At 36.9% G+C, this 27,248-nt stretch overlaps 1 protein-coding gene across 6 annotated transcripts in view; it reads left to right on the forward strand.

Annotated features, from left to right (window-relative positions):
- The window catches only part of MLLT10 (MLLT10 histone lysine methyltransferase DOT1L cofactor), a 130,284-nt gene that overhangs the window by 74,315 nt on the left and 28,721 nt on the right, over positions 1–27,248 (forward strand). For all 6 annotated transcript variants that reach the window (XM_080338565.1, XM_080338568.1, XM_080338567.1 and 3 more), the window contains one exon: positions 18,487–18,665. In XM_080338565.1, the coding sequence (XP_080194691.1) occupies positions 18,487–18,665 (179 nt within the window). The remainder of the gene's footprint in view (positions 1–18,486; positions 18,666–27,248) is intronic.

A 27,248-nucleotide genomic window follows, 5' to 3' on the forward strand; every position in this document is an offset into this window, starting at 1 on the left:
ATCGAGGTTATTTATTGGATTTGCAAGTGTGGGAAGTTCTAGAGCTAAGAATCAAACCACATGCTCACAGAGATTCTTGTTTGGCCCTTATCTGTGAATCTAATTCTGTGCTGTATTATCCCTCGGCTTTCTTAAAGAAAAAATAACATGGTGCATCAGTTTGGCATATAAAATAGACTGTAACAGGGCAAATAATGCATTTCAAGATACAGTAGGTAGTTGAGAACTGTCATGCAGTATGGGTCTGGAGAAATTAGTTCCCAACATCATATGTTTTATGCTTTTATCAAAGATTGGGAAGAAATTAAGAAATCTTCGGTGCTTGCTGTGAGGGTTCACAGTGATTTCTAAAAATGTGTTGTAAGAAATTTACTCTGATGTAGTGAATAATGATTTCTTGATAGGAAAGTTTTACAAGGTTTATTGTTAAGTGTTTTCTGTACAAAAGATGTGTTTTGAAAAGAATTATGAAAAACTGAATAATGATGGAGTACTGAAATTTATCTTGTACTGAGATGCTTTAGGAAAAAAAGGCTATTGTCGTTCCTGTGGCACTCATTTCAAGAAGGGATTAAAAGGTTAAATCACTTGAAATAACTTAATAGATATTGCAGGTAGCAGAGTACTATATTTAATTCTGATATTAATTTCCTCATAAAATATGAGTTTGGGAAACTTGAGGCATACAATGATCAGGATTTTTAAAATGTCATTTTCAGAGAGTCTTAAGTTCTTTGATAGACTGAAATATCTTTGAGACTATTTCAGTTTACAAAAATGGTTAAAAGCATGATCATGATTGTTATAAAGGAAGAATTAATATTTCTGGTCAAGACTTTTGGATTGGTAATTGCAGACTGCATACTGGTAATTGCACCATTTTCTGTTTTTTAAAAAATGTTGACAGAAAAATATAGACCAATAGTACTTAACTAGGTGGGCTGCTGAAAACAAGAAGTGTTCAGCCTTTCCATCTTTGTTGTCTCCAGGCTGCCTGACTTTCCATGGCAGCAGTGGCTTGTGCACTAGATAGAAATCAGCTCCCCTGTGAATGTCGCAAGAGTAGAAACTCTTGGAGCATTGCTTTGAAACAAAACTTGATCCAAAACAAAAGGAAGTTTTCCTTTCTCAAAAACTCATAGAATTTTTGAGTGAGAACACGTGTGAGGGGCTTTCTGAAGTGAAAAATGTCTCAGGGATGGTAAGTTCTCGTAACTAGGGTATAGCTTGCATGTCAGGTTGCTTATATTGGAGAAGATCTTCGCATATGCGGAAATGAGATTGTACTCGACTAGTTAGCTGTTGCATGAGGATGTGTCTGTCAGGTTAAAATGGGCATTTTTAAGATTACGTTCTTGAAACTAGGTTCTCAAATCATGGTGTGACTCTGGGCATTAATTTCTAGTTATATTCCAAAATATATAATCATTATTGTGCTCTAACAGTCAATAGTAACTATTATGTTCAAATTATGAACTTGTAATATATTTCAGACTCCTAATAAGCCCAACCAACCAACCAAAACCAAAATAATATAGGAAAGGGAATCTGTGTTTTCATGCTTTCTCTGTTATGTCTTTCACTTAAAAAAATGAAGAAGATTGTGGTAGTTACTCATTTCAGGAAAAAGACTTCATAATGTTGAACAGCTGAGTAAAAAGATGTAATTATTTATAAACTGTTCAGAATTTTGGTTTTTTATTGAAACTTTGCAAATATGAATTTAATAATGAATAAAATAAATTCTGTAGATCTAGATTATTTCCCATACAGAATTATTGGCAGAATTGGCATCTGAAGATGATTTTTTTGAAACATAATAAGTATCTGTATTAACACATTAACGTTTTGTTACTTGGACCTGTATTGCCAGATAAGAAAATGGACTGGGAGGGCTTAAAGGCTACTTAAATTGCTGTAGTTACTACTTTTCAAATTTAGCTATAAATCTTTCTTGTTTGGTGAGGGAAGGTTTTCAAATAAATCTATGAGCTTTTTATAAACCGTTTGCTTTTAGATTATATTTGACCCATAAGCCTACGAAGTGCCTTGTATATATATGGTGTTAGGTTTGAATTCCTTCTTTTAGGTGTGGATAATCTGGGTAAACTACTTTATATGAATGAAATCTAGCTGACAGCTTTGCTATTGTTGTTGTCTGCATAGTGAACAAAATAAACTGCCTGCTTTTCCAGGAGCTGGTTGTCTTTGCAGATACATGGAGTACAAGTATGTGGCATTATCTTTAATATATATATATTTTTTTAATGGCAGAAGCATAAAATGTCCTGAAATTTCCAGTTATGGGCTTGGATTACGTTAGTTCTTTAGCTCTTTTTATAAAACTAAGAATTAGAATTTCAAATAGACCGAGCAGGGGAACAAGGAGACACTCTGAAGCTGTTAAGATTTCCGTCCTGCCAGATACCTTTGTTGCAGACCTTGATATTTTCTTCAGAGGTGCATCCCTTTTCTGAATCACACAGAATCACAGAACGGTTGGGGTTGGAAGGGACCTCTGGAGATCAGCTAGTCCGACCCACCTGCTAAAACAGGTTCATCTAGAGCAGATCTCCCAGGAATGTGTCCAGGCGGGTCTTGAAGATCAAGCGAATATTACTTCAATTAAATTACATTGTTGCATGGAAGCTGAAGTGAGATGCAGTGTTGTCTGCTTACTTGCAACCATTTAGTTCCTGAGACCTCCTTTAAAAATTTGGCTTAGGTCCCCCCCTTCATTTGATATCATTTTGTATACATAGATTTTTAAATTAAAATATACATCTTTTTGACTGAACATTTTTCAGCATCTGGAGTCAATTTGCTGGAGCATGGCATTCCTTGTAAGTCAAATGTGAGATAGCAATCAGTCTTTTAACTCCATAAAATCTGTTAAAGGTGACATGGGAACATAAAAAAGTGTGTGTGGGGGGAGGGCAAAGAAGAGACTTGACTATAAAAGAAGCAGTAGAGTTTTTTACCCCCTCTTGAAAATTGTGCTTTTCAGATCTTACAGACTTTCAAGCCTTTCAGAAATCAAGTATAGCTGAAAAATAAGTGATGTGTATGTGTTGATAGTGTTTGCAGCATTTTTGTCCCTCTGAAGACTGTCCAATTCATATGGTAAATTTATTTTTTTATTGTTGTTCTCAGTCAGAGGTGATAGCAGTGCAGACAGGTTTTTAAAGTCAGAAGGAAACGTACTTTGCATTTAAATGTTCCATTGATTTGATATGAAGAGCTACAGGATCAGAAGTTAAACTACCTGAAAGTAATTTCAGGATTATGATCAGGGTGACTAACTTCTGTATAAGAGGCTCTGATGTCTAAAACTGTTGTTGATTATCATAATTATTTCTGAGATGCCCTGTAAAGTCTTAAAAAGAAAACAAAAATAATTCAATAGACGTACTAACAGAATATAGTGGTATAAGGAATACTAGTTACCTTAAAATTATTGCGGCTCATGGTGGACAGATTCTTGTGTTGATGTATAGGAAGTACAGTATCCATATACTGCACTCTTTTTAAATGCCCAGCTCTGGTTAAAATGGCAGGAACCAACTGGGATAACTTTACAGGTACAATCCAGTATTTCAGTAGCTTTTGTATTTAAGAACACTTTAAAAAACGGAAACTGTAAAGATGTGTCTTAGCTACACTAAATGACAATGTATCCCCGTGCCTTTCACTGTGTGGCAGTTACTGGTATCTTATAAAAGTTGCCTGTACCAGCTGCTTAAAACATGCAAGATCTTTGTTTCGTTCCACCTTTTAATAAATCTCCCCAGCATAAATAAAATGTAAACTTGGCACAGATAAGACAGCATTGTATTTCCAGAAGATTCCTTAAATAAACCTCTCTTTCAGGAGGATTTGAGATAATTGAAAAAGTGTCGTAGGAGTTAGATACACAGGTATGCTGTACACATGAAGGGTCCTGTCAAAACACTTAGCAAAATAGTTCTTACTCAGTGCTTTTGTGGTCGTTATGCAAGAAATAGTAAATGAAACAAACTATTTAATATTATTAGAAAAGCTACTTCTTGTCTAATCCCGAATTTAAAGCATTTTTATGTCCATTTTAACTAAACTGGGATTTAACACCTAATTTAGATGCAAGCTCCTTACTTCATATTGTTCATTTTATATATTTAATCCAGTTTTTAAATAGAATTCTTCATTTTTTGTGTCAGATCTGGTAGGTATGTAAAGTGTCCGTGAGAAGGCCATAAGGATAACATTATAAAAATTGTTAATTTTGACAGTGATGCAGCTTGCTGCAGATGTTTGCGTGAGGGAGAATTACATGCGGTGGTAAAAAGTTTCTGAAGAGAGTTCTCATTAGACTAAGTAACTAAAAAAAAAACCCAGTATTTTTTGTCAAAAAGAGTGAGCATCTATGGGCTTGGGACCGGTGTAGTTCTGGCAACTTGAGTTGAGAAGAGATTCATAGAAGCTGGGAAAAGAGCTGAAGAATATGAACATGTATCTGGGGTTTCACTCTAAGTAATTTGATTAGATCCTTTGTACTTGGTTTTGTATCTATTTCCAATTTGTATTTGTCTTGAACATTTACAAGAAGAATTTCCTGTCAAGAATCACTAGAGGTTCCAAATAAATTTAAACTAAAAAACCAAGACCCCATTCCCCAATCCCCTCTCCAACAACAGAAAAAGCAACTCATAAGCTGTCAATATAGTTAGCTTTCATGTAATTGTGTGGTAACTGTCATGGACTAATGTCTAATCTGAAGGATTTAGTGGTTGGTTACAGCAACAACATCCTTTCAGGGGCCAAAATCACAAAGTCATTGATATTCTCTAGGCATTTTTTCTGCTATGGAAATTTTGGTAAGCTTAAAGCTTAACTTCAGTTTCTGTATGTGTGACCAATTCCCTTTAAAACAGGTAATGAACAATAGGGATGGTGACATGGATGTAGGTATTAATACCCAGTCAATTCTGAGATGTTTTGAAACTAACTGAAATGAATGAGCTGGAAGCAACAAAGTCTTCCTGAGCAAGATTGATTTTTAAGGAAGAATAATTATAAGTTTTTAAAGCAAGCTGTGGCAACTACCATAAGGATCAGATGAAGAAAGGAAGGATTCAGCCAAGACTGAGAGGAAAAGTGCGTAAGGCAGCAGAGATGGAAAAGAAAGGAAAACAAATAATGTGAAGTCCAGCCATTATAGCGTATATGTTTTTGGCATATATGACTACCATTCACTATTTCTAACCTTTCTTGACAGCATGTCGGAGGTCAAGAGCTTGCTGTACACTACAGGAGAAAGCTGGGTGGCTAGGAGGGTCCTTCAGTGCAGGAACAGTCAGGAAGGAGGTAGCTGCCAGTAGGGGCAGTTATAACAGGAACCCAGACAGTAGCTCTTTTTTTCCTTCCAGAATAAAACACCTTTTTCATCTGCCTTCTACTGATTTATGGAGTGTGGAAGGGAATAGTGGTAGCGGAACAGTTCTGCTTCTGTTCTGTGTGGAGGCTTGGGCGAGTCTGCAATTAGCCCCACCAGTCACAAGAAGGGCTGATCTAGTATTTGCCCTTCATCATGTAACTGGATGAGGTCTGTGTTAGAAGAGTTTGTTTCAAAGGACTTCGGTTAACAGGACATTTTCTTACTAGGATTCCTTGCATCTCATCTCAAGGTTGGATATCTGTAGCTGTTTGATGTTTTCCGTGAATCAGTCTCTTCCACGAATTTGCCTAATAGTTTTTGAAACTATTTATACTGTTAATATCTGAAACGTGAGAAGTTAGTTTTGTATCTTTATACATTGTGAAAGGATGAATGTTGTTTGCAGCTGTTGCGGATCATGTTTTGACACTCCTAAAACCCTTGAATATTCATTACAAATATTCAGCATCTTTACAGTATTCATAATTGATACATTTCTGTCATTTCCCCGTTATCTTATTTAGACCTAGATGTCTTAGTACCTTCTTGTCATTCATACTATATCCTTTTAGCCTTTTCAGATCTCTTTTAGTGCTACTATATCCTTTTTTGAAAAGTGTAGGTAGTATTTGAAATGTAGGTGCAACAGGAATTTTTAAAGTGGCATCATTATGCTTTTTGTTTTGTTCTCTGTTCCCTTCTGATAATTCGTAACGCTATATTTTTTTTTTCATCATTGCATGACAGTCTTTTTACTTCCTGTAGGGAATCTTAAGGATTAAAAAGAGACTTTCAAAGTAAGAATCAAAGGTGTGAATCCTTTTCTCACATATTTATTCAATTGTAGCACATGCTTGTTGTGAAAAGTTCATTCTGATAAGCACAGTAGCGGATTATTAAAGTGTAAGTCATGTGTCCTGGAATTGGCACTGTTCTCTTGAAGACTATATACTGTGACTTTTTTTTCCACATCTAGGAGCCGTAGTTTGAAAGGGATTCTACTGCATCTTTGTTTTTATGTATGTTTTTGAGTTGTCAGACAATCACTTGTTTTAAGCTCAGGTTGCTGACTAGGTCTGCTGAATTGTGTTGTCAGCTCTTTTTAGCAGCTTCTCTTCCTCATTTGTCTATGAAGTGTGTATCTTGTTAGTAGTAAATTTTACCTAGTGTTTTCTGCTTTAAGACTTTCTGAAAGCTCTGAGTGATGCTTTGGAATACAATGTATGTGATGGTTTGGGTTAATGGTAGCTCCTGTGTGGTGCAGTTTTAAAGAAACAAATGCAAAAGGTATCGCTTCAGGCAATCAAATCCACCCCAAGCCTTTCTCCAAAACCTACCCAACAGTTCCTTAAATTTGAAAGGGGCTTTCCTTAAAATGCAAAGCAGTGGTGGATCACAATTGCTGCTATTTCTTGTGCAGAAAAATGGAGCATAACTGGAACAAATATATAACTATAACCAAATAAAGACTGTTGAGAGTTGATGTGGGTGAAATGATTCTGCTCTGAAGGATGACAGACAGGGGTTGCACCGTGTCCCCTGCACCTGAGCCAGAATTTGTCCAATAGCATAATGTAGATGATCCCGGCCATATTAACTTTGTGCGTTTTAGGAAAAAAAAGCAGTAGTTTTGATTATATTTTTGTATATTGTTAGCTCTCTGAAAAATGTTGAGAAGGTGTGGTTTTGTTTGTTTGTTTGTTTGTTTTTACATTACAGACTTGATCTGAAATGTTTTAAGTAAAATATAAATTTTGAAAGTTTTTTCTGTGGAAATAACTTTGACTAGTTGTTCAAGTTTAGGGAGTAGTTAGAAGGCAAGGATTTTTTTAAATGACTTCTGAGTTAGTTTTGTAGTATGCTAGTATCAATGAGAAAAGTTTAAATTTTCTTTGTTGTTAGTTCACTTTTTTGGAATCCCAATGTTCAGAAGAGCCTGGCAGTTAAAAATGGCTTAAAACAGCTCTTTAGGAGCTGCCACTTGTGGGCAGAATAAAGAAGAGAAAAATAAAGCATAAGGACAGTCACCCTCTTGGAACATGAGCAGTTATTACAGTCAGACCCCAGAGGCTGATGCAAATAGAAAATTTGCTCACCGAAGTACGACAGAGGTGTTTGTGACACTCTTGCCTGCAAAATCATTCACTTGATCATTTTGTCAAACCAGGCATGTAAGCTGAGGGTTTTGTTCATTAGTAGCATAAAAGAGTGAACTAGTGATTTGAAACTAAAATAATTTTGTAGTCATGAGGTCATTATCCTAAGTATGAATAGATGCATGGCGTAAGTGGAAGAGGGAGGTGAGCCATCTGCATGGCTGCCACCGGTCCGCAGCTGGGCGCAGGTGTTGGCTTGCTGTGGGAGCTGAGCTACAGGGACTCCTGGCTGCCCAGCAGAGGATGTCAATGTGTTCTGGCACTTCATGGTCAGAGGTCCGTATTCTCTAAAAACCCCAACCCTCGAAGGAAAGGAAGTTCCTGTGAGCACTTCCTTTAGTGTACCATTAGTTGAACGTTCCTTCTCTCCACACATTTGAGTTCTTCTTCAGCTGAGCTCCCTGAAGTCCAGGAGATGCTACTGTTTGTCTCAGTCTATCAGTGAAGCAAAAAAATATGCGTGATTAAAATTAGCAAGGCAGCTTCAGTTTAAGTTTCTACACTTGTTGTGGACAACGAAATTAAAATCAGTCTTTTGTTGGGAAGAAAGTATTTGACTTTATTTGTAATAGTAGCTTTAGAAAGCAGCTAGTTGGCATGTGCTGAAATCTTCTTATACTTGACATCTAAAAGCTAACAAACACTGACAAAAGAAATATAAGTAAAAAATTATAGTAGATAGAAATAAATCCATTTTACAATTTGAGCTACTGTGAATGATCAGAGCTCTAATACAAGAAAGATGTATTCAGGTATATTATTGTTCACTGAAATTCCTGTCTATACATATATTCTTTTGTGTGTCTGTTAAACATGATCTTAACATGAAGCCCTTTTTCTCCTAACTCAAAAGCTTTCTCAAAGTTGATGAATACCATACATAATGGTAAGTTATATTAGAATGGTTTTCAGAGGTTCGTTTATCACAAAGGGTAGCCTTTTGTGGAGACGCCTGATTGAAGGTCTGCATATTCTATGGATTGGGTGAAATACAGGTCTGCAGTGAGTCAATTGTTCCGTACTTGAGTGAAAACTTTGTAGATTGTCTGCAGGAGCCTGATAGGTCAATAGTTCCTCAGTTCTCTTTTTATGATCTTTTTGTATGTGTGCAGTAAAATGATAACAGTTTTATTCTAGTTCTGAGATTCTTTTCTTTAATTTTGTGAATAGTGTTTCTAGTTGTTCTTCTGTGCTCCATTCATAGGTGTGTTATAGTGGTATCTACTTCAGGCATTCTCCCACTTGCCTTCCTGACTACTTAAATTACTACAAGTAATGCATCTGAAGGTAGCTGTGTTTTGTCCATTCTTTGTTCTGACAGCCCGATGCTGCCCATTTGTGTCACTGATAACAGGACTATCAGTTTCAGAGGGAGCAATATTGAATCTTTAATGTATCTAATTGCCGCTTCCCTTTGGTATTCAGTATTGGCTTTATACCCCTAGTTCTATACTCACTCATAGCCAGTGGAAATGAAATGTATCTTATTAAATTAGAACTTGGGTTACTTTTTCAAGACTTTTGTTCATACGTAGGAAACAATCATAGCTGTATTCACAAGTTACTGAAAGATTTAGGAGGCCATATTTACAGTTAAAACCCCTCATAAGGCTGGTTTTGAAGAAGATTAAGTTTATTTCTCAATATTCTATTTAATTGGTGTCAGGCAATCTGTTAATACAAATGGGAATTTTTAAATCCATTGGTGTCAGCCAAATAAAGTAATTTGCTTAATGATGTACATGTATGTTGGAAGAGCAGTGTTGTATACATTGCAAATTGTATTGACTTGGAGTTCAGCATGTGAAAAATAATTTAAATGTTTAAACTTTGCATGGTGAAGTTCTTGACATTTTAACTTTGCAGTCATTAAGGTTTTGTAGGACTTTGCTTTTTCACACTGTCAGAGCGATGAATTACATCTGTTAGGCAGATTTTTATAGTGGTGGGTCTCTTAAATAATATTTTTTTTTTTAAAATTATGACATTAAATTTATATTTCATAGTCTACATGCAGTGAGAAATACTGAAATTTCTCTAGATTTGCTTTGCTTTAGTAAAATAGGTTTAGCTTTTTTCCTTTTGATATAGGGTTTCCCTCTCACTCTCCCAGGTGTACAGTGCTCTGAACCAGCTTTGAGATGAAGGAAAGCAAGCTCACCATTTTTCTGAACAAAAATAAAACATCTGAAGGGTATCTGACAAAGTGTGCTGAATTTGGACTTGGTGAGTTTCTGCTGTTTTATAAGCAGAGCCTTTTTGCTGTTTAATGTTGAAGAGGGATAGGTTCACAACAGTGCAGAATAGAATTTGATGGAACCCCATTTGTGATGACTTCTTTCCACATTGTGCCTTTTTTTTTTTTTTAACTGGTGGTGTATTCCTTCGTAGAAATTGGAAGGGCATAGAGAATACTACTTACTTAATGGTGTATGTTTTTCTTTCTTGTCAAGCAATAATAGTGCTTTGTATTGTGGGGAAGCATAATGTTGTGTACATGTATGTTTTGGAACATTGTTTGGACAGGATTTATCATCTAGTCTGCCTGTGTTTCTTGTTTGATGTCTTTTTTTTTTTTCTTCCCCTTTATGGAGGGGGCGGTGGTGTGTGTTTTATCTACCTTCCCATGTTTCTCTAAGTAAGATTTTTGCAGGTTGGTTACCTCTCCCCCTGCCCCCCTCCCCTTGCAGGTTTTTTCCATACTCCTGTTTTGGCAGAGGCCTACAGATGGGTGAAATCAATGAGGGTAGGTAGAAATTTTGATAAGATGAACAACAAGGAAAGATCTTGCCCTGTGTGTACAGGATGAAAAGAAAGTATTTGAACTTGAGATAAATATTTAAATATAGAGATAACTATTTAAATATAGGAAATAGTTTACTCCAACATCATGTTCAGATTATGAGTCAGATAAAGAGTCATTGTCTGTAAGAGCTTTGACTGAGACAGTGTATCAGGAGCTTGTTTTTCCATTGCACTGAGTTTAAGTTGGCTGCACATCAGCAAGAAATTACCAAAAAGAAAAAAGAAACGGAGTTTTGGTTTGAGTGGAGATGAATACAAGTTTGAAGCAGAGAGGTTCATTTGATAGTTATGTTAGTTTAAAAGGTGGTGGTTGAAGCCTGTCAGTTGAATTTAATGCTGACAAAGTGTAAAGGAGGAAAGACGATAGCTAAAGACTTGAACATGTTTGAAAGAATCAGTTCAAAAACAGACTAGAAGTTGGAGTCGTGCAGGCTGTATCTTCCCATGAAGATTCCCGTCTTAGTAGAAAGAGTCAAGACGCTTCCGGGTGGAACAGGCACACTGCAGTTTTGCCAGGAAGCGACTTAGTACTCAGTGCTTTGTTTCTCAGTTTAATGGTCAACTTACTATGTTTTTCGTGCTTTTTAAAAAACTTGTTTAAAAAAAACTGAAAAATTGCAGTTGATCGATGTAAAGTTTTCACTGCTATTCGCTGTTATAACTTTGTGCTTTGTCCTTCTCGGTCTTACTCTGGACCTTACAGTAAAACTTTTTTGACTTGACCTTGAAGTCTCATCTCCTCTGCAGCATTTTTATGGGCTTACCACTGGAAAGCAGGAGAGGGGGTACAGAGATTCATATCTGTTGAGGATTTTAGTGCATACTTTAAAAAAAAGACTGTGGGGAGTGATGACCTGAGTGTTGTATTTTATGTTAGAGTTAGCTGTAAATTGTAATGGTTTGGGTTGTAGCCTTTCTGTGGCTCCTATTCTTACTTTTTCTGTCTTCTGTTTCTTACTCCTGTTCCTTTTTTCAGGTCTCTGTTTATGCTGGTTCTGTTCTACGCTAAGGCAACGTAAACTAGTCAGAATCTACTGACCATGAATGAGTTAAAATTTTTAATTCAGCCCAACTTGAGCAGACTTCTGCAGTGTTGCTAAAAAGGCATCTGCCTGCCTTGAAGCATGGGGAGAATAGCACTCGGCTAAGCCATATAAATTTTAAAAAAGGAAGAACAAGAGAAGGACAAATTACAAAGTCATCCTGAAATAGTTTCTTTATGCCAATTTCTTTCGGAGTATTGAATAATGGAGTGTTATTGTTCAGTTGTCAAATATTACAACCTTAAGTGTTTACTACCTGTCCATGAGTTTCTAGAATGCCACTTTAAAGCTTTAGTTGTCGCTAATGACGGCTATGTGTAGTCTTTCAGCAGTTCGGGCGACAGCTGTTCCCCACCACCAGAAGTAGCTAGTCACCACAGAATTGCCATTGTTATTTGTTAGCCCCCCTAATAGCCCTCTTTTTGGAAATTCTGGCTTAATCAAGCATCCTGCAGAATCTTTTCAAACACACCAACTTCAGATCACTGGAATCCAAAAGAGAGAAAACTTGAAGTAGAAACTCCTTTAAAAGACTATATTATGTTACCAATGAAGAGGAATCTCGTACTTCCCGTGTCTCACCATTTCAGCACCAAGATAGATTGCTGTCAGAATGGTTTGAAACTATGGTAGGTTTTCAGAGATCTTAAGCAAACACATTTCAGTTCTCCCTGGAAATCATTAAGAAGCGTAGATCACAAGTGTCATGTTCCTACTCAGGAATGCTTGTTTAGTGAGCCTAGAACTACTTTGTTGTAGTATGTCATATTTAAGTAATTTAGGCTTGTATGTCTTGGCTCACCATGACAAAAGCAAACATCTAAATAAAAGTTAAGATCTACTTGTCAATTGTTCTTCCATATCTGTCTAACTTTTTCTTCTTGCAGAGATCTTTCTGTGCTGTGACACACTTGAACTACAGGTCTTTCCTGTAGTGCTGAGCATATGTCTCTCAGATATGATCATGGAGCTCTTTATCTTATTGCTCTTATTATAGAAGAATACTTCAAAATTTGTTGAATCAGACTAGAATAAATATGAAATTCTTAACTTGTCATATTTCATAAAGCTGAATTAATTATATATGTGAACCTTAAACAGGCAATTGCAAAGCATCTCAAAGATTTATTGTGGGAAATTGGAACTTCTGAAAGAAACAAATGAAAGGAGGTTTGTCCCTGTGTCATCTCTATCTTCACTCCCACCCCCAAAAAAAGTTTAACTGAGATATAATCGTGGGACATGGTATGAAAAGTTACAACTGTTCAGAAAGGATTGGAAGAAATTCTTTGGGGCAGGGTTCAAAGCAGATTTAAGGCAATAATTACAGAGGCCATTCCTCAAGCTCACAACCTGTAAGTTATAGATTTCTAGAGACTGGAAGATTTCTCTGTGCAGCTGCTGTTGGTCACTGTGCTGTTGGTCACTGTTGCAGATGGATGTACTGGGCTAGAAAAACGATGCCATTCTCCCTGTGTTCCTAGTCCAGTGTCTTATTCATCTGTCTCTTCATATCATGTTCAGACCTGTCCTCTCAGAGAACAAATTCACCTTGGCTAGTCTATGAAAGACGAGGGTTTGAGCCCTTCTGCAGTGGAGGGCTGTAGTGCAAGACCTGTAGGAGCTTGGATTAATTCCAGGTAGGAGTAGGCACACTCTGACAGTGGTTTAGGCAGTTTTGAAATCTTGTACTTAAAAATCTACCTGTGGAAACAACAGTTTAATTGCGGAATGTATACTGACTCATGTTGTTTCCTATTAGATGGTGGATGTATTCCTCACTGTTCCAGTGTACTGAAGAGTGAGTCCCGTAACACTGCTGACCTGTGGTCATTAATAAATGTGGGACCAAGTATAAAATAATCTTGTTTCCTGTAGCAGGTGGGATTAGCTGAACACAGATGTAGGCTGTTTCAGTAGCCACATGGATCAGCTCTGGTCCTGCACCTGCCACCCCGCTACTGAATACATTTATGAATGACTGTGGATAGCTGTACAGTGAGGATCGTGAACACAGGAATGGAAGCGGGCAGAAGAGATTGACTAAAGATCTTTTGCTAGCTGAGCTGTCAAGGATTTGGGGTTAATTTTAATGGAGTTTGATAGCAGACTTCAGATGATATGACCCTGTTCTTAGATCACTGATTTATCATATACGTGACATTGCCATGATGAATTGCGTTCCTCAGTTTTGTGAAGGTACTTGTGAAGCATTTTGGTTTCTGAATATCAATCCAATATGTGGAGTATTTTCAAAGGGAATAATTACAGCAGTCAGCCTTCTGTCAATAGCTATGAAACTAGAATAGTTGTTCCATTTCAAAAGCATGTAGGCCTGTATTTTGTATCTTCCTTCCTCCCCTCCACCACCAGCGGTCTTTGTTCTTTGGCTACTTTGAGTCTGGGAGCGTTTTTTCCTTCTACCTCCTAACAGAGGGGAGACAGGATGCCGTTCATACAAGGACGGTATTGACTGTTAATCTGCGACAGAGGCTGCTGTGCCTCCCGTCAGAAAAGGACCCCCAGGCACTGAAAGGAACGGAAGTTCTGGCTTGTTATCAGCCTGCACACCAGTAACTATGGCTTCTGTGCACTTCTAGAACTGTTACTGCAGAATCTTCTAGAAACCTATCTGAAAGTGAACTCTACCACTTTGCTGTCATCAGCAGGAAAACAACTTGATTATTTGATTCTTAGATTTCAAATTTCTTCATTAAAGAAACAGGCTGGGCTTAGCATCCAAACTATAGTTTCATTGTCTTGAATCAAGTAAAATGAAATATTGTTGCTAGTTTAACAGTTTCAAACACAATTCTATTTCTTCTCTTTTTAGACAACTCTGTCACAATAATCTGTGTTTGTTTGCTTGTGTTTAGCATTAGATTCACTTTACCTCATGTTGATACTACAAAATAAGCAAGAGTGGGAAATTTCTTCCACTATTAACATTCTGCTGGAATAGAAATGTTCTTTCTTGCTTAACTAAACCTAATCAATGTTTCTACCTGTTTGGTTACCGATTAATGGACTGCTTCATTTGAAGTCAGTTTTGCATTATGTTCTAGATAAAAAGTCATCTTGGTTTTTGGGGAGGCTTTTTGAGATCGCAGGAAGTAAAGGTACTGAAGATGTGTATATAGCTTCATGTTTTCTAAAGTTCTTTTTCTTATAACTCAAAATTTTCTGTCCCATGTCTGTCTGTCCTCCTCCAGGTAGGAAGGTTCTGTAGTTCTGCACAACTTTTGTGGGGTTGCAGGTTTACATTTAAAAAACCTCAACTCTTTGACCAGATTCTGCTTATTCCTTAAATTTTAGCAAAGTGCTGGGATCAGCAACCTTTGACAAATATCTCAAGTAATGTCCTCTTTTCACAATTGTTGCAAGAGTTCAAAGTTACTGACCTTTTTTAAAAAAATACATCTTTATGGTAGGGAGAATACTTTCTGGCTTCCTAAGGAATGAGTCTACATGTTGCTTCTCTTGATTTTGGCCCACAGGCATGGGGCTTGTTCTTCAATTTTGAGCAAACTTGATAAAGGAGTGTAAAATACCTAAGTTCCTGTAATAGGGATGGACAGTACATGTTTACAAGAGTAACCACAGCCTGTTTTTGTCTCTCGCTAGACTAGGCAATCTCCAGCATAGGAAGGGAAAGTGAGGGAGCTGAATAATGTAGGGCGCTGTAGCACTAGAAAATAGAAACTGCTGATTTTGTGGCTAGGTACAGAAATTGTGGTGGGAAAGCTTGATGTCATCTATGAGATGCAACACTGTTGAAACTCAGAATTTAATATTTTGTTAATTCTTCTGCTCATGGAACTACTTATTTTTGAGATTTTTAATAAAATCGCTAAGGTTGTTCTGCGTGTTTGGTGTATGTTGCTGTATAGCTAGTTCTGACTTGTGGCTATTTTGTTTTTCACTATTCTTCAAGTTCTTTTATTTCCTCTATTATCTATTTCATTGTTGATTGTCACCAAAAAGAATGCATTTTTTTCCAGCCTGCATAATCTGATATGTTTCTTGCTCTATAGTACTACTGTTCTGTGCTAAGCAGGCAGTTAGTTGTTGTTCAGAGATGCCTTTTTTAAACTGGCCCTTTTGTTAAGCCTTTCACTCCAGCAGCATGGGCTTTATGTGCATTTTGTCTGCCAGAACCAGAAGCCGCGTTCTGCAGCTGTGTTAGCGGCATTAAGCACAGTCAGGCTTTACCTGACCAGTGTTACATGCCTATTTGCACCTGCAGCTGAAGAACTGTGTCCTGTTGAAAATGCTGAAGTTGTGTTTAACCACGCTGTTCATGCCTCCGGCAAATTACAAATTGCCATTCATGACAAGCTAGAGCTATTTGGCTTTTCAGTAATGTGGGAAGGACTTCAGGGTGGTTTGTTTGTTTTAAACATTAATGTGGTTTATAGTGATTTGTTCAGGCTTTTGTTGTTATTCCTTCCTGATCCAGAAAGTGATTTATCTCTCCTAAAATCCCAAAAGGACAACTTGATATGTTTGAGACGTTTTAAGTATGGACTTTCTTGGTGTTCTAATATGATGTGCATATAATTTTTATACAGGTATCTTTGAAATGGTGTGAAAAGCAAGGATTTATTTGTATGTTCAGCATACAGTTCTTATTTGAGTACTTGCATTGAGTAATATCTTGGTTGCATGACTAGTTCCAGAAGGTGCGTGTATTTTATGTATTAAGTAAGGTATTGCTAAATGGAAATACTTAGCCCAGAGTGGGCAGATAGGTCATATTTGTCCAGTATTTCACAACAGCAACAAATAGTGAGTGTTGTTAGTACTACTACTGCAACTACTATTTCTAGCAGCAAATAGCTTACCTCATTCCACTGGCAAACTGGTTTACCACTTGTCTTTCTTTTGAAATAGTTTTTTTGGCCTTGATTTTATAACTATCTGTGTGTATTCCAGCACTTTATTTTTAAGAGGAAGAATAAACCTTATCATTAAAATAGAAGCAGCAGCAACTCTGCAGTTGTTGAATATGTAAGATATTGAAAAATTAAGAAAAAAAAACTGCAGTAGCTTTACAATTTTGGGGTTCTTTTACCTTTCTGGCAAAATATTTCTTTTTTTACTATTTTACTCTCACAAAAAATTTTGTTTTCTCCACTTGTTATCATTGACATTTTATGAGAGTGATAGCATTTGTGGTGACAAGCTCTTATGATTTGATGATAAGTGTTGTGATATTTCATTTTTTTTACCCTTAAAATTCACGGTTCCTGGAGCCAGATACTTGCATGAGAATCTCATCTTTTTCAAGGTTTTTTTGTATGTTTAGTTGTTTTACCGTATTCAAAATACAAAGGATCAAAAATCTCATCCATTTATTAATTCAAAATCTCTGATGGAAAGCATATTTTAAAAAAATCATGTGAGGACCTGCAGTATGTTTCAGGTTTTTTGGTTGTAATTAGATTTCATTTAAGAATATGCTCAGTAGTGAGGCTGTTAATCGTGTTCATTTTGGTGATGTGTAGGGATAAATCTAGAGCAGGATCCATAGAATTTACTGTCTAGTTAGACAAGGTAGCTATAATTGGAGAAGGATCATCACAAAGTGAACACTTTAAGGATCTCAACTGCTAAGTAGTCCCATAACTGTAGATTTTTGGGATGGTGACCAAAAAATGGAGGGGGAGATGGCTGAGGAAGTTGCACTAAATGGGAAAAAATATGAAGGTCAGCAGAAAAGCAGAGCAGGTATGGAATTGTGCTGTGATGGAGAGATGGGGGAGATGCTAAGGAGTCACTACCCTCGGTTAGCAGGAAAGCAATGTTGTCAGAATGTGTCTTCAGCTGGTTTTTTCATACCTTTCTCTACTGGGTTTGGCTGTTTTTCTCTTCAATTTTTCTTGGCAGTTAATAGAGGCAGGGAATTTTAAGATGCATCGGTGTTTGCATATTACGTGTGGGTTCAGATGACGTTAGCCTCTCCCGACTGCCTGTGGTCAGAGGGGTTGCTGGGTGGCGAGTGGTGTTTTAACATTGCGTATCTTATTACTGTCACTGCCTTCTTCAAATCATTATTTGTATGATTGACAAACTAGCTCCACCTTTGGCTTCTAACTGGCATTTCAGTTCTGTTGCTTTTTTTGATCTAACCATGTTCATTCTACTTCTGTTTACTCCCTGTGGCACTCTTCCTCTAACTGCAGTTCAGTGCTACCATGCTTGATATTCCTTGGCCAGCTGACAGCTCACTTATCTAATGCACGTGGAGCCTAACAGTTTCATAGACAGGTACTACTTCTTGTCCTGGGCTTCTGGTCAATAGGGTTTTTTCCCAACCTATATAATGAACTTTCCCCTGCATGTAGACAAACAGAAGTAATGGCTTCACAGAGGGGTATGAACTCTTCCTATTTAAATTGCTAACATACCCGTCTGACTAACATTAACGTGTTTAGTCATTTCTGCTAGAACAGCCAACAAGTAAATGTTAGTCAAGCATTCTTAGATCGTGGATGGAGTTTTAGTTTGTGAATAAATGAAATACCACCAGTTCTACCAGCAAATCTGAGTACTGGGTCCTCAGACTTGCTGTCAGTGTTTTTCTGAAAATACACAAACAATCCTTACTTGCCAAAATTGCAAAGTTAAAAAGTATTTTTCTATTTTTATTGTATATGTTCAGTTACATAGCCCAATACTTCATTCTTTATCTACTTTAACTTTTACAGTAATTCATTGGAAGAGCAAACCCTGATAGCAGACTCAGTCGAAGGCAGGCATTTTAGCCAAATATTCTGCTACTGTTAATATTTGAGCAGTTTGTAATGCACATAAATATTTGCTTTATCACATATGTCTTACAAAAACTTAAAACTGAATCAGTCTGTGTTCCCTGAACTATAGAATGTCAAGTGATGAGAGCACTTTTATCAGTCGGCATGGTTAGAATTTCAACACAGGAACTTTCTGCATTAAGTGGTCTTATTTGTCTTGATTAATTTTCTACTGCATATTTACATGGTTACTAGAAAACAGAGGGAGGGGGAGAGAGAGAGATGCATGTAATCATTTTTGTAATTTTTTTCAGGTATTTTTAGCAGCAATGATGTAGCAGTATCATTTCCAAATGCAGTATCTGGCTCAGGATCTAGCACTCCCGTTTCCAGTTCTCATTTACCTCAGCAGGCTTCAGGCCACTTGCAGCAAGTGGGAGCTCTATCACCTTCAACTGCGCCTTCTATAACTACTGTTGTTGCTGCAACTCAGGTAAACTATCACAAGAGTTTAAGATAGCAAACCATGTTATTGACCTGGTTATTTTCAATGTTAAAAGAAACAATAATTTGTTTGGAAAATAGGTTAATAAGCATTGTATTTGTTGCGAAAATGTTACAGTGGCTGGAAGGTCCCCATAATGTTACATAGTCCTCTCTTTGGAGAGCACACAGATTTTTTTTAAATGGTCTGTGGAAATATGTAGTAATAACAACTATATGATGATTAGTAGCATAAATGCTGGTTACAATTTATCAGTGCTCTAACCAACTTCTGTTATCAGAACAATGTTTTAAGAAAAGATTTAAAAGAGGAAAACACGTAAAGTTTTGCATGTCTCAGGTGAAAGTGCTGGTATCAGTTAAAGAACAGAGAGGTTTATTTGGGAAATTTGACAAACTAAGGCTAGCCCTGGAAAAGAGGTGGCCGACATCTAGATAACAAATGAAAGTTGACATTTATGCTACAGGTTTGCATTTGAAAGGTCATACAAATGAAGATACATAGTTAATGTTTGATCGTGAAGTGATAAGGGGGCACTTGAGGAGTGCAGAAAGGTGACGTACTTGAAGTAATGAACCAGAAAAAATAACTTTATGGTAGTATTTTGTATGAATTTAAGTTGGGCAAGATGACATTTATCAAGGGAAGAGAATACAAAGGTATAGTTGCAGAGAGCCACCACGATTAGAGAATAAGTGTGAAGAAATACTGTATTGGACATGATGTTTTTATACTTTGTGTTTCTTGTCTTTTAAATTTTCTGATGGGAATCTGTTTTACGATGACTGTATCAAATATATCATTTTTGTGTGCATATAAGACATCAACTTTTAATTTATATAGTCTACTGTGATTTAAGATAGTGGATGTAAAACTGAAGAATTAAAATCAAGTCTAATGCGTAAATACTTACGTGCATGGTGTGTCCGTGCTCATGCATGTGTATAGTACATGTACAGCAGAAATATTCTGTGCAAGCCTAACACAGAATACATTTCAGTATCAAATAACCCTTTGTTGTTATAGGTGGCATTTCATATTTTTAGGTAATTCTTCTGGACTGGTTTCCTAAAGAAATAAGGCTTGTGTTATGTCAGTAGGACTTCTGTCTTGTAACTTTAGAACCTGTTGACCGGTTTCACAAAAAATTGGGTGACATCTCTGTTACACAAATTGATAGAAAGTATTTTAAAGAAATGAATTAAAAATACAATGCTTTGAGAAAGAGACAATATAGCTTTTGTGAGGGGAAATCACAACCAGTTTGCATTAGTGTTGTTTTTTTTCTTTAAATTTCCAAAGAGTATTCCACAACCTAACTCACTGAAGACACTTAAATTGAGCAGTCTGGAGATAAGGGGAGAGGTTGTGTCATAGTTTGGCAGCAGATTAAATTATTTTAAAAAACCCTAAACAAGTAGATGCTCAGTTTTCACGATGGAGAGGTTTACCATCAGAGTTTTAGAAAGATCAGCGTTATGGCCTTTTGTACAGCTCAACATATTCAGAAATGATCTAGGAAAAGGAGGAGAAACAGAAGTCAAGTTTACTGGTTACACTACGTTACGCAGTGAGCTATTATGAAAAACAGTTGTCACAAACTGCTGAGATCAGACCTCACTGGCCTATGTTGGCAAGGTGGTAAGAGGGCAAATGTTATTCATGTTAAAGGGAAAAGGCAGTTTCTGTTCACAAGAGATACAGTACGTATCAAAAGAGGTATAGGAAGGTCCATGGTAGTGAACAATGGCAAGGAACAGCATCTTTATAAGGAATGAGTAAATTGCGTAGGACTCTTGGCCTGAAAAAAGGACACTGAGAAAGTTCTGTAAAATCACAAATGACATGGAAAATTTAAATAAGCGAGACCTGTGCGATATCATTTGTATTAGTTAAACTTTGTCAGAGGATAAACAGATTCAAAAAGCAATGGAACAGAGCCCATATTTAACAGACAAGAACAGAAATACCATAATATATTTTTCTTCATGTTGTTACAAAAAGGTGAAGTATAGCCTAGGAGGTGCACACTTTGCTCTTAGTGTTTAGCTGAGCTGGAGAGCCCCCCCCACAGCTTAAGTGTTTAAAATGCCTGCCCTTCCTTTGACTCTGTTTTTTGGAAGATGTGTTGGGTTTTTTTTTGTTGTCTGGTGTTTCTCCCCACCCTCCCTTCCAAGGAGCCATGTATCTTACCTCAATACCTACCTTGTTTTCAAGTGGTCATAGATTTACTTGTCAGGATCTTATTCACAGGTACTACCATTTAAAGGGTCTTTTGGTTCTGAACTACAAAGGGAGGTTCAAATGGTTGAGAATTTTTTGTTGACAGCCTTAGGAGGGAACTCCTGTGTTTGCACAGAGAATTAATCAAGTCCTGTGCTGCTTCAGTGATTTTAGGACTACATTTTGGTAACTAGTGTCTGCCAGTTGGAAATTGGTAAAGGCATAGTCTTCGTTTTTTCTTATATCAATGGTGTCAATGTATAAATTTGAACTTGGTCCTCCCATCATCTGAACCGTTATACAGTCATTGATATTTCAGCCAAACACCATGCGTCAGATAAGCTGTGTAGCATGACGCGTCTCTTAAGTTATGCTCTACAACCAAGGAACCTATATTTATTGTCCCAGTCTTTTTTCCCTTCCGTATTGCCTGTCTTCACCATTTGCAGTTAGACTGGCACTTTTCATTTATGTCTGGTGTCCAGTAACATCCAAGAGGTAGGCAATGGAAATTTCCAGTTGAGGCTAAATTGCTTTAACTGTCACTTTCCTGGGTTTTTTACCCTGCCGATTTATCAGTTTTGACAGAAACTTCCTACAAAGAAACTGAGGTGGCAAGAGGTGGTCAGTTGACTTTAAGGTCCATGGACACAGCTTTTCCTCTTTCATGGGGAAAATGAGCTCACAGAGTACTTCCTAGCATGGAGGAGAATGAAGATGGATGTATGTTGTGAATTTTCTCCCAACTTTCAAAAACTGAAAATACCAAGCAGGTCTGCCTCCTGGAGGTGTCTTTGGTTCACACTAAATCACGGCAACCACCTGTAACATGCCTTTATTTTTCCTAGACTCCAGGTTGCTGTTTGACTTTCAGTTCATGAGCTCTTTTTTAGTGTTTGAAGAGCTGCAGTCAAGAGAACCTATTTTACTATGTAGCTGTTTTCCAGTTTAAGAGAACCTTCCCCCCCATGCAGTTATCATAAAAAACTGATTATATTTCAAGGGTTATGGTTTACCTACTTAGTTCTGCAAAGTTTCATCAGAGTGCTGTGTATGGTTACTGGGCTCTTGTGGATGTATTCTGAGTGTTTACCCACCTCTTGACTATGAAAGTCTTCAAATAATGGTCTCCTAATGTATTTTTTATGTAGTCCTCTAATTAAAATAAAATCAGGCAAGATCCTAGGTGTACATGCGATGTTTAGAAGTTAGGTAAGCTTGTGCCTCGATAGCATATAAAAAGTAGTAAGTACAAAAGTGAGTTTTATTTAAACTGTTAGTTAAGAGACCAAGTATATGCCCAGACCTTGGTTGTTCAGCTATTTGGTCAGGATAGCAGATGTGCAATTGGAATAGCACTAGCAACTAGAATAGCCTCCAAGGTGTGCTGCTAAGGTGCACTTGTCCACAATTTTGGTTGTTAAATTTTCTTAGATCTCTGTTGGGCATTTGTAATTATTATTTTGGGGAAATCATAAACTTGTATATTTTTTTTGGTCTTTTTTAAAATTCTGTTTTTAAGCGAGGGTATTAAGAAATTCTAAAGAGTTGGTCTTGGGGAAAAAAAGTAATCCATACAATTAGTCTCCAAATTGACTGAACTTTTCTGATTAGGAGGTTATGGTAGACCTCTGACACAGAAAAAATTGTTCATAGTATTCAGAGAACTTGCAAGCAATTGAAAGCAACTGTCATGAGACTATCAGGCAATACTATTGTGCTTTTTGTTGTGTTTTTTTTTTAATAACTGTTATGCCTATCTAAAACTTCAGTGGTTAAAACACCAAAGTGCTGCTTTTTCCTTCAGCAACTAAACAACACTTATTTTAAAGCTTTAAAAAAAAAAATCAACTTGAAAATCCTGGATTTTGATTCTTTCATTCTGTTGCCTAGTCTGATAGTTCCCATAGTGTGTTTTTTATTTGAGGAAAAAAACACAGTATGGCCTTATCGCAATCAACTTTTCTTTTGTGTATCATTTTCTTTGCCCTCATGCCACTCTTAATTTTTGTTCCAATCTAATAAATCCAGAAGAGATTATTAGCTTGTGTTCCATGCTGTGCCATAACTGAATTGAAATGCTGGTATTCCTCACCAGGTGGGAATCAGTGGCCTAGTAAAAATGCCACTTGCTGAAAACGCCTTTTTTTTTTTTGCATCCTGTCTTCTTTTTTATACGTCTTGGGCATAGCCTCCAATACGTTACAGTGCTTCATTCAGTGAGGCTTTATTAGGATAACAATGCATTTAACAATTGCAAGAATACAAGAAAAAATGGATACAGGAGAGAAGTACAGCCCACACAAATATTTGCTCTTGTTTTGTTGTGTTTGTCGGTACTACCTGTTTTGCATGAACAGCAAATTACTGTATCCCAAACTACTGTCTTTTCTCTGGGAAGCGTGTCTTCAACTTTTGCATGAATAGTAATGTGTGCTCTGTTGTTGAGAAAAATCGCTTTCTTGCATTTGGATTTTGAATATTGTCTTAACTTTTTCTGTGTTAATCCAAGTTACAAATTGTACCACTCTGAGGTCCTACGCTCAGTTTAAGATTTCCTTGTGTTTTATAATTATAACAAAAAATATTTGTCAGCCTGTTTTGTTGTTCTGTAACAGTTTGCTGTATTGCTCTTTCTGATTAGTTGTTCTTAGTGATTAATGTATATTCATAAAAAGCGCAGTGACCTGGATGCCTCAGTATCTTTTGGTATCATACAGCAGGATTTTTTTTCTACTTATCAGGAAATGGTGGTTGTTAAATTTAAAAATGATTTTTTTTTTTTTAAATTGATTCAGTAGATTTAATGTTTTGTAATGAAAAGTTTGCTGCATGGGTCAAGATTGAAATTGGTTGAGCTCTCTGTTCTTTTTGATGACTTAAATGAGTGAAATTACCCAACTAGTGCTCTATGGCCATCTGCTCTGCAGTGTCAGTCTGCAGAAATAGAAGTAGATGTTTTTGACTGGGTTTTCTTCCAGTCCTTGGTTACTCTCTGCCTGTATTCCTTTCAAGAAAAAAAATCATTTAAGTATATTGTCATCTCATTTCCATAGTATTTTTAGTGGGAGTGGAAATGGCATATAGTGGTTTCTTTAAGACACACAGCCTTTTAAATTTTAATTTTTAAAATTTTTTATTTGTAGCTCATCAACTCTTTGGTGCTGGTGTTGTATGACTCAGTAATGTGTGATCTTTACATTTCAGCAATCTCAGTTTATTCAGAAATTTTCAGGATTTATTCTTATTCTGTAAGTTCACTGTGACCAAATTGTGACTTTGTAGTGTGGGTTTTTGGTGTGTTTGGTTTTTGGTTTTGGTCCATGTAATGTATCTGTGCTCTCTTAGTGACTGTCATGAGCACATCTGTGAGGCAGTTTCAAGCAATATTGCATATACTTGTCACTAACCTGTTTTACAGATACAATACAAAAGATTATTTTCTCAGGGCAGAGATTTTTTTTTCTCTATTGGATTCTCCTTTCTTTTTATGCTGTTTTTCTTCCTCTGCAGCTTCAGTTTTATTTTCTTCTAAGTTCCCATCTATTACTTTATGTGCTGTACTTCCTTTGCCACAGAAGCGGCTAATAGAAGGAGCAGGGCAAGAAGTATCTGTTGGAGCAGCCCTCGTGGCTTGCACAGAGACAGGGAACTGAGTAGTTGCTGTTTGTTACTCTTTTTAGTCCAGGATTTATTTGTGGTGGCATGATAGATCCACTTCAACACAGTGTAGTAAACAGCTGCCTCCTTGGTGGAGATGTGATAACTGGGAAGATAGTTGCTACTGCTCAGTTGCAATTCTAAGTGAAATAAGTTTGCTTTAATCACTTCCATTGTCCCTGTTGAAGTTGGTTTGGCTTTACTCCCCTTAGGAATAGTGGCGAAACAGCAGGGTTTTCTTTAGCGTTCATATAGTGGTGGTCATCCTCCTTTGTCTGATCCAGCTTTTAGAGGGAGATAAGGATGTCTTTTTTCAATAGATTTGGAGTTATTTGTTAACTAGAGAGGAATGTGAAATCTCAGGAATCTTGAGATCTTTTCAGATTTTGAACGTAGAGCACCTTATGTTCCAGATGCTTCTGTCCTGTGGTTTTTATTTTCTCACTTTCTGAATTAGTCTAGTCCCTAATTTTGGATCTCTGTAGTCCTGTGCTCTTTCTCCACATCACTAGTTTACGCTGGTTTTGGCTTCCTGTTTCAGTGGTTTTATTCTTGTCACAGTTGAAGTCGTCTCATTGTTTTGTGGGCTATCAAGGGAACTTTCTCCTCCTTTTTTTTTTTTTTTTTCTTCCTATTCCGACACCCGCAAGAAAATAAGTGAAAATACAGGAAAAAGAAACTTTATTCTTAATTCTTTTTCCTCTTTTAGGAGCAGTTCGGGGAGCAATCTTATTTATACCTTTCAAAGCAGAAGTGGATTTATGAGGGAATTTGATAGTAGTCTTTGCTGAAAATTCAAGTTGAGAGGCTTTTTGCAAGTCTTCAGAAGGAGGATTTGGCCCTTTTCATAGGACAGTAAAATGGACATGCCTGATACATATTGCTGCTGAGTTTGCAGGTGTAGCCTCAAATTATGGATGTCATATTCTCAGATTCAGTGTGGTCAAGAAAGATACTGCTCCGTTTGCTTCTCTTTCCCAGTCTTGCTCAGAGAAATTGACGCTGTTTCCCACCTTTTTAAAAAAAAATCAGCTCAAAGTAAACATGAGGAAGGGAGGAAAGTTTCAGGTTAAGAATCTGAAGTTGGCTAGAGCTGGGCAGGCAGAAGTGTGTAAGTCCACTGAAGGGAAGTTTCTGGGCCATCCTCTCTGTGGGTACTCTAGAAAGTGGCAGTTCTGTTAGCTGTTAGTGCTTTAATGAGCTTTTCTTTGGGGAGTAGAATGAATGCATGGAAAAACATAAAGTGCCCTCAGCTCTAGGACATTGGGATGTGACAGATGTGGCAGTCTCAGAGTTCAGGTAACCTGCACTAGATGGTTGGTTGTTGAGGGAGCTTCCTGCTCCATTCCCAGAGGTGCACGTCACAACCATGTCTGGTGGCTGAGGTGAAGAATTTAGTATAATTCTGTTGCAGACACTTTTGGATCAGAATATCTTAAGCCTTAAAAGTAGAGACTTTGAAATTATCTCAAAAACCTTATTTAAGCAATAATCCTTTCTTGCACTGCACAGTAACTTATCCTAATTATGGTAAATTACATAAGACATGTAATCAGAGATGATTTCCATAACTTGAGAAGACCCTTGTGCTCTTCTTACATTTTTTTTATCAGGTTACTTCCTGAAGTCTGTTTCTTAATATAAAAATAGTTGAGATGTTGAATGCTAGGATAGCTCTTATGAAGATAGTATAGATTTCTACTGCTTGTCTGCAAAGCTAGTAATGGGTGGGTGCCTTGTGGTGACACCTCTTATCCCTTAGAAATCAGTAATTTATGTAAAGCATAGACAGCACTTATGACAGTATGTTAATGTATTGCTAAATTTCTCAAAAATATGCATCCTCTGCTGATCATGACATCAGGTCATACCAGTCTTTTCCTTTCACCAATACTAATTCATTTGATTTAATCTAGAACTAGGTGATCTTTCCTGCAGATAAAAAGTATGTTTTATAAGTTCTATTCATTTTTTGTAAGTTCAGTTTATATATTGCCATATAGTCTATGGTGGCGGTGTCATCTTTTTTTTTTGTCTTTAAGATCCAACATAAAAGTAGCAAGCTTTACGAATTTGTGGTCAGTTTGTTTGTATTTTCTGCATTTGTCTTTCTAAAGATGATTCACATTACCTTTAATATGAGTGATAATTAAAAAGAGAATAATAAAACATCTGGAGATCATGATATTGCACAGTTTAAGCAGCATGCTTCCAGAAAAAGGAAATTGTATCCTTACTGTGGTGCTGGAATTCTCTAATCAATAGAAATGGTGGATATGTGAAAACCAATTAACATATTTTATGTGACTATCAAAACACCTCTTGATGATAAGATCTCTCAAAAGAGGTTCCTACCCACTGGGTCAAAGGTAAAACAGCAGCATGGCTCACAGACTGTTCGGATGCTGGAATTACTCTGTTCTCATTATAACTTAAAAAAAAAGAAAGAAAAAGAAAATATATAAGAGGAAAAGCCAGCAATCTAGAACGGAAAGAAATCACTCTCATTAGAATATGTTGCTCATCCATGGGACTCACTGCCACAGGAAATTGCCAGTGCTGGCAGATTTAGAACGTGTGCTGAATGCATCCCTCAGTATGTTGTAGACAGAGAGGGCTTTGGTGTTGTGGTGTAAGATACCAATGCAAACTAGTGACTTTCCTTGCAAAGTCACTGAACAGTATTTG

This window comes from Nesoenas mayeri (genome assembly GCF_963082525.1).
Source record: "Nesoenas mayeri genome assembly, chromosome: 2".
NCBI classification, from domain to species: Eukaryota; Metazoa; Chordata; class Aves; order Columbiformes; family Columbidae; genus Nesoenas; species Nesoenas mayeri.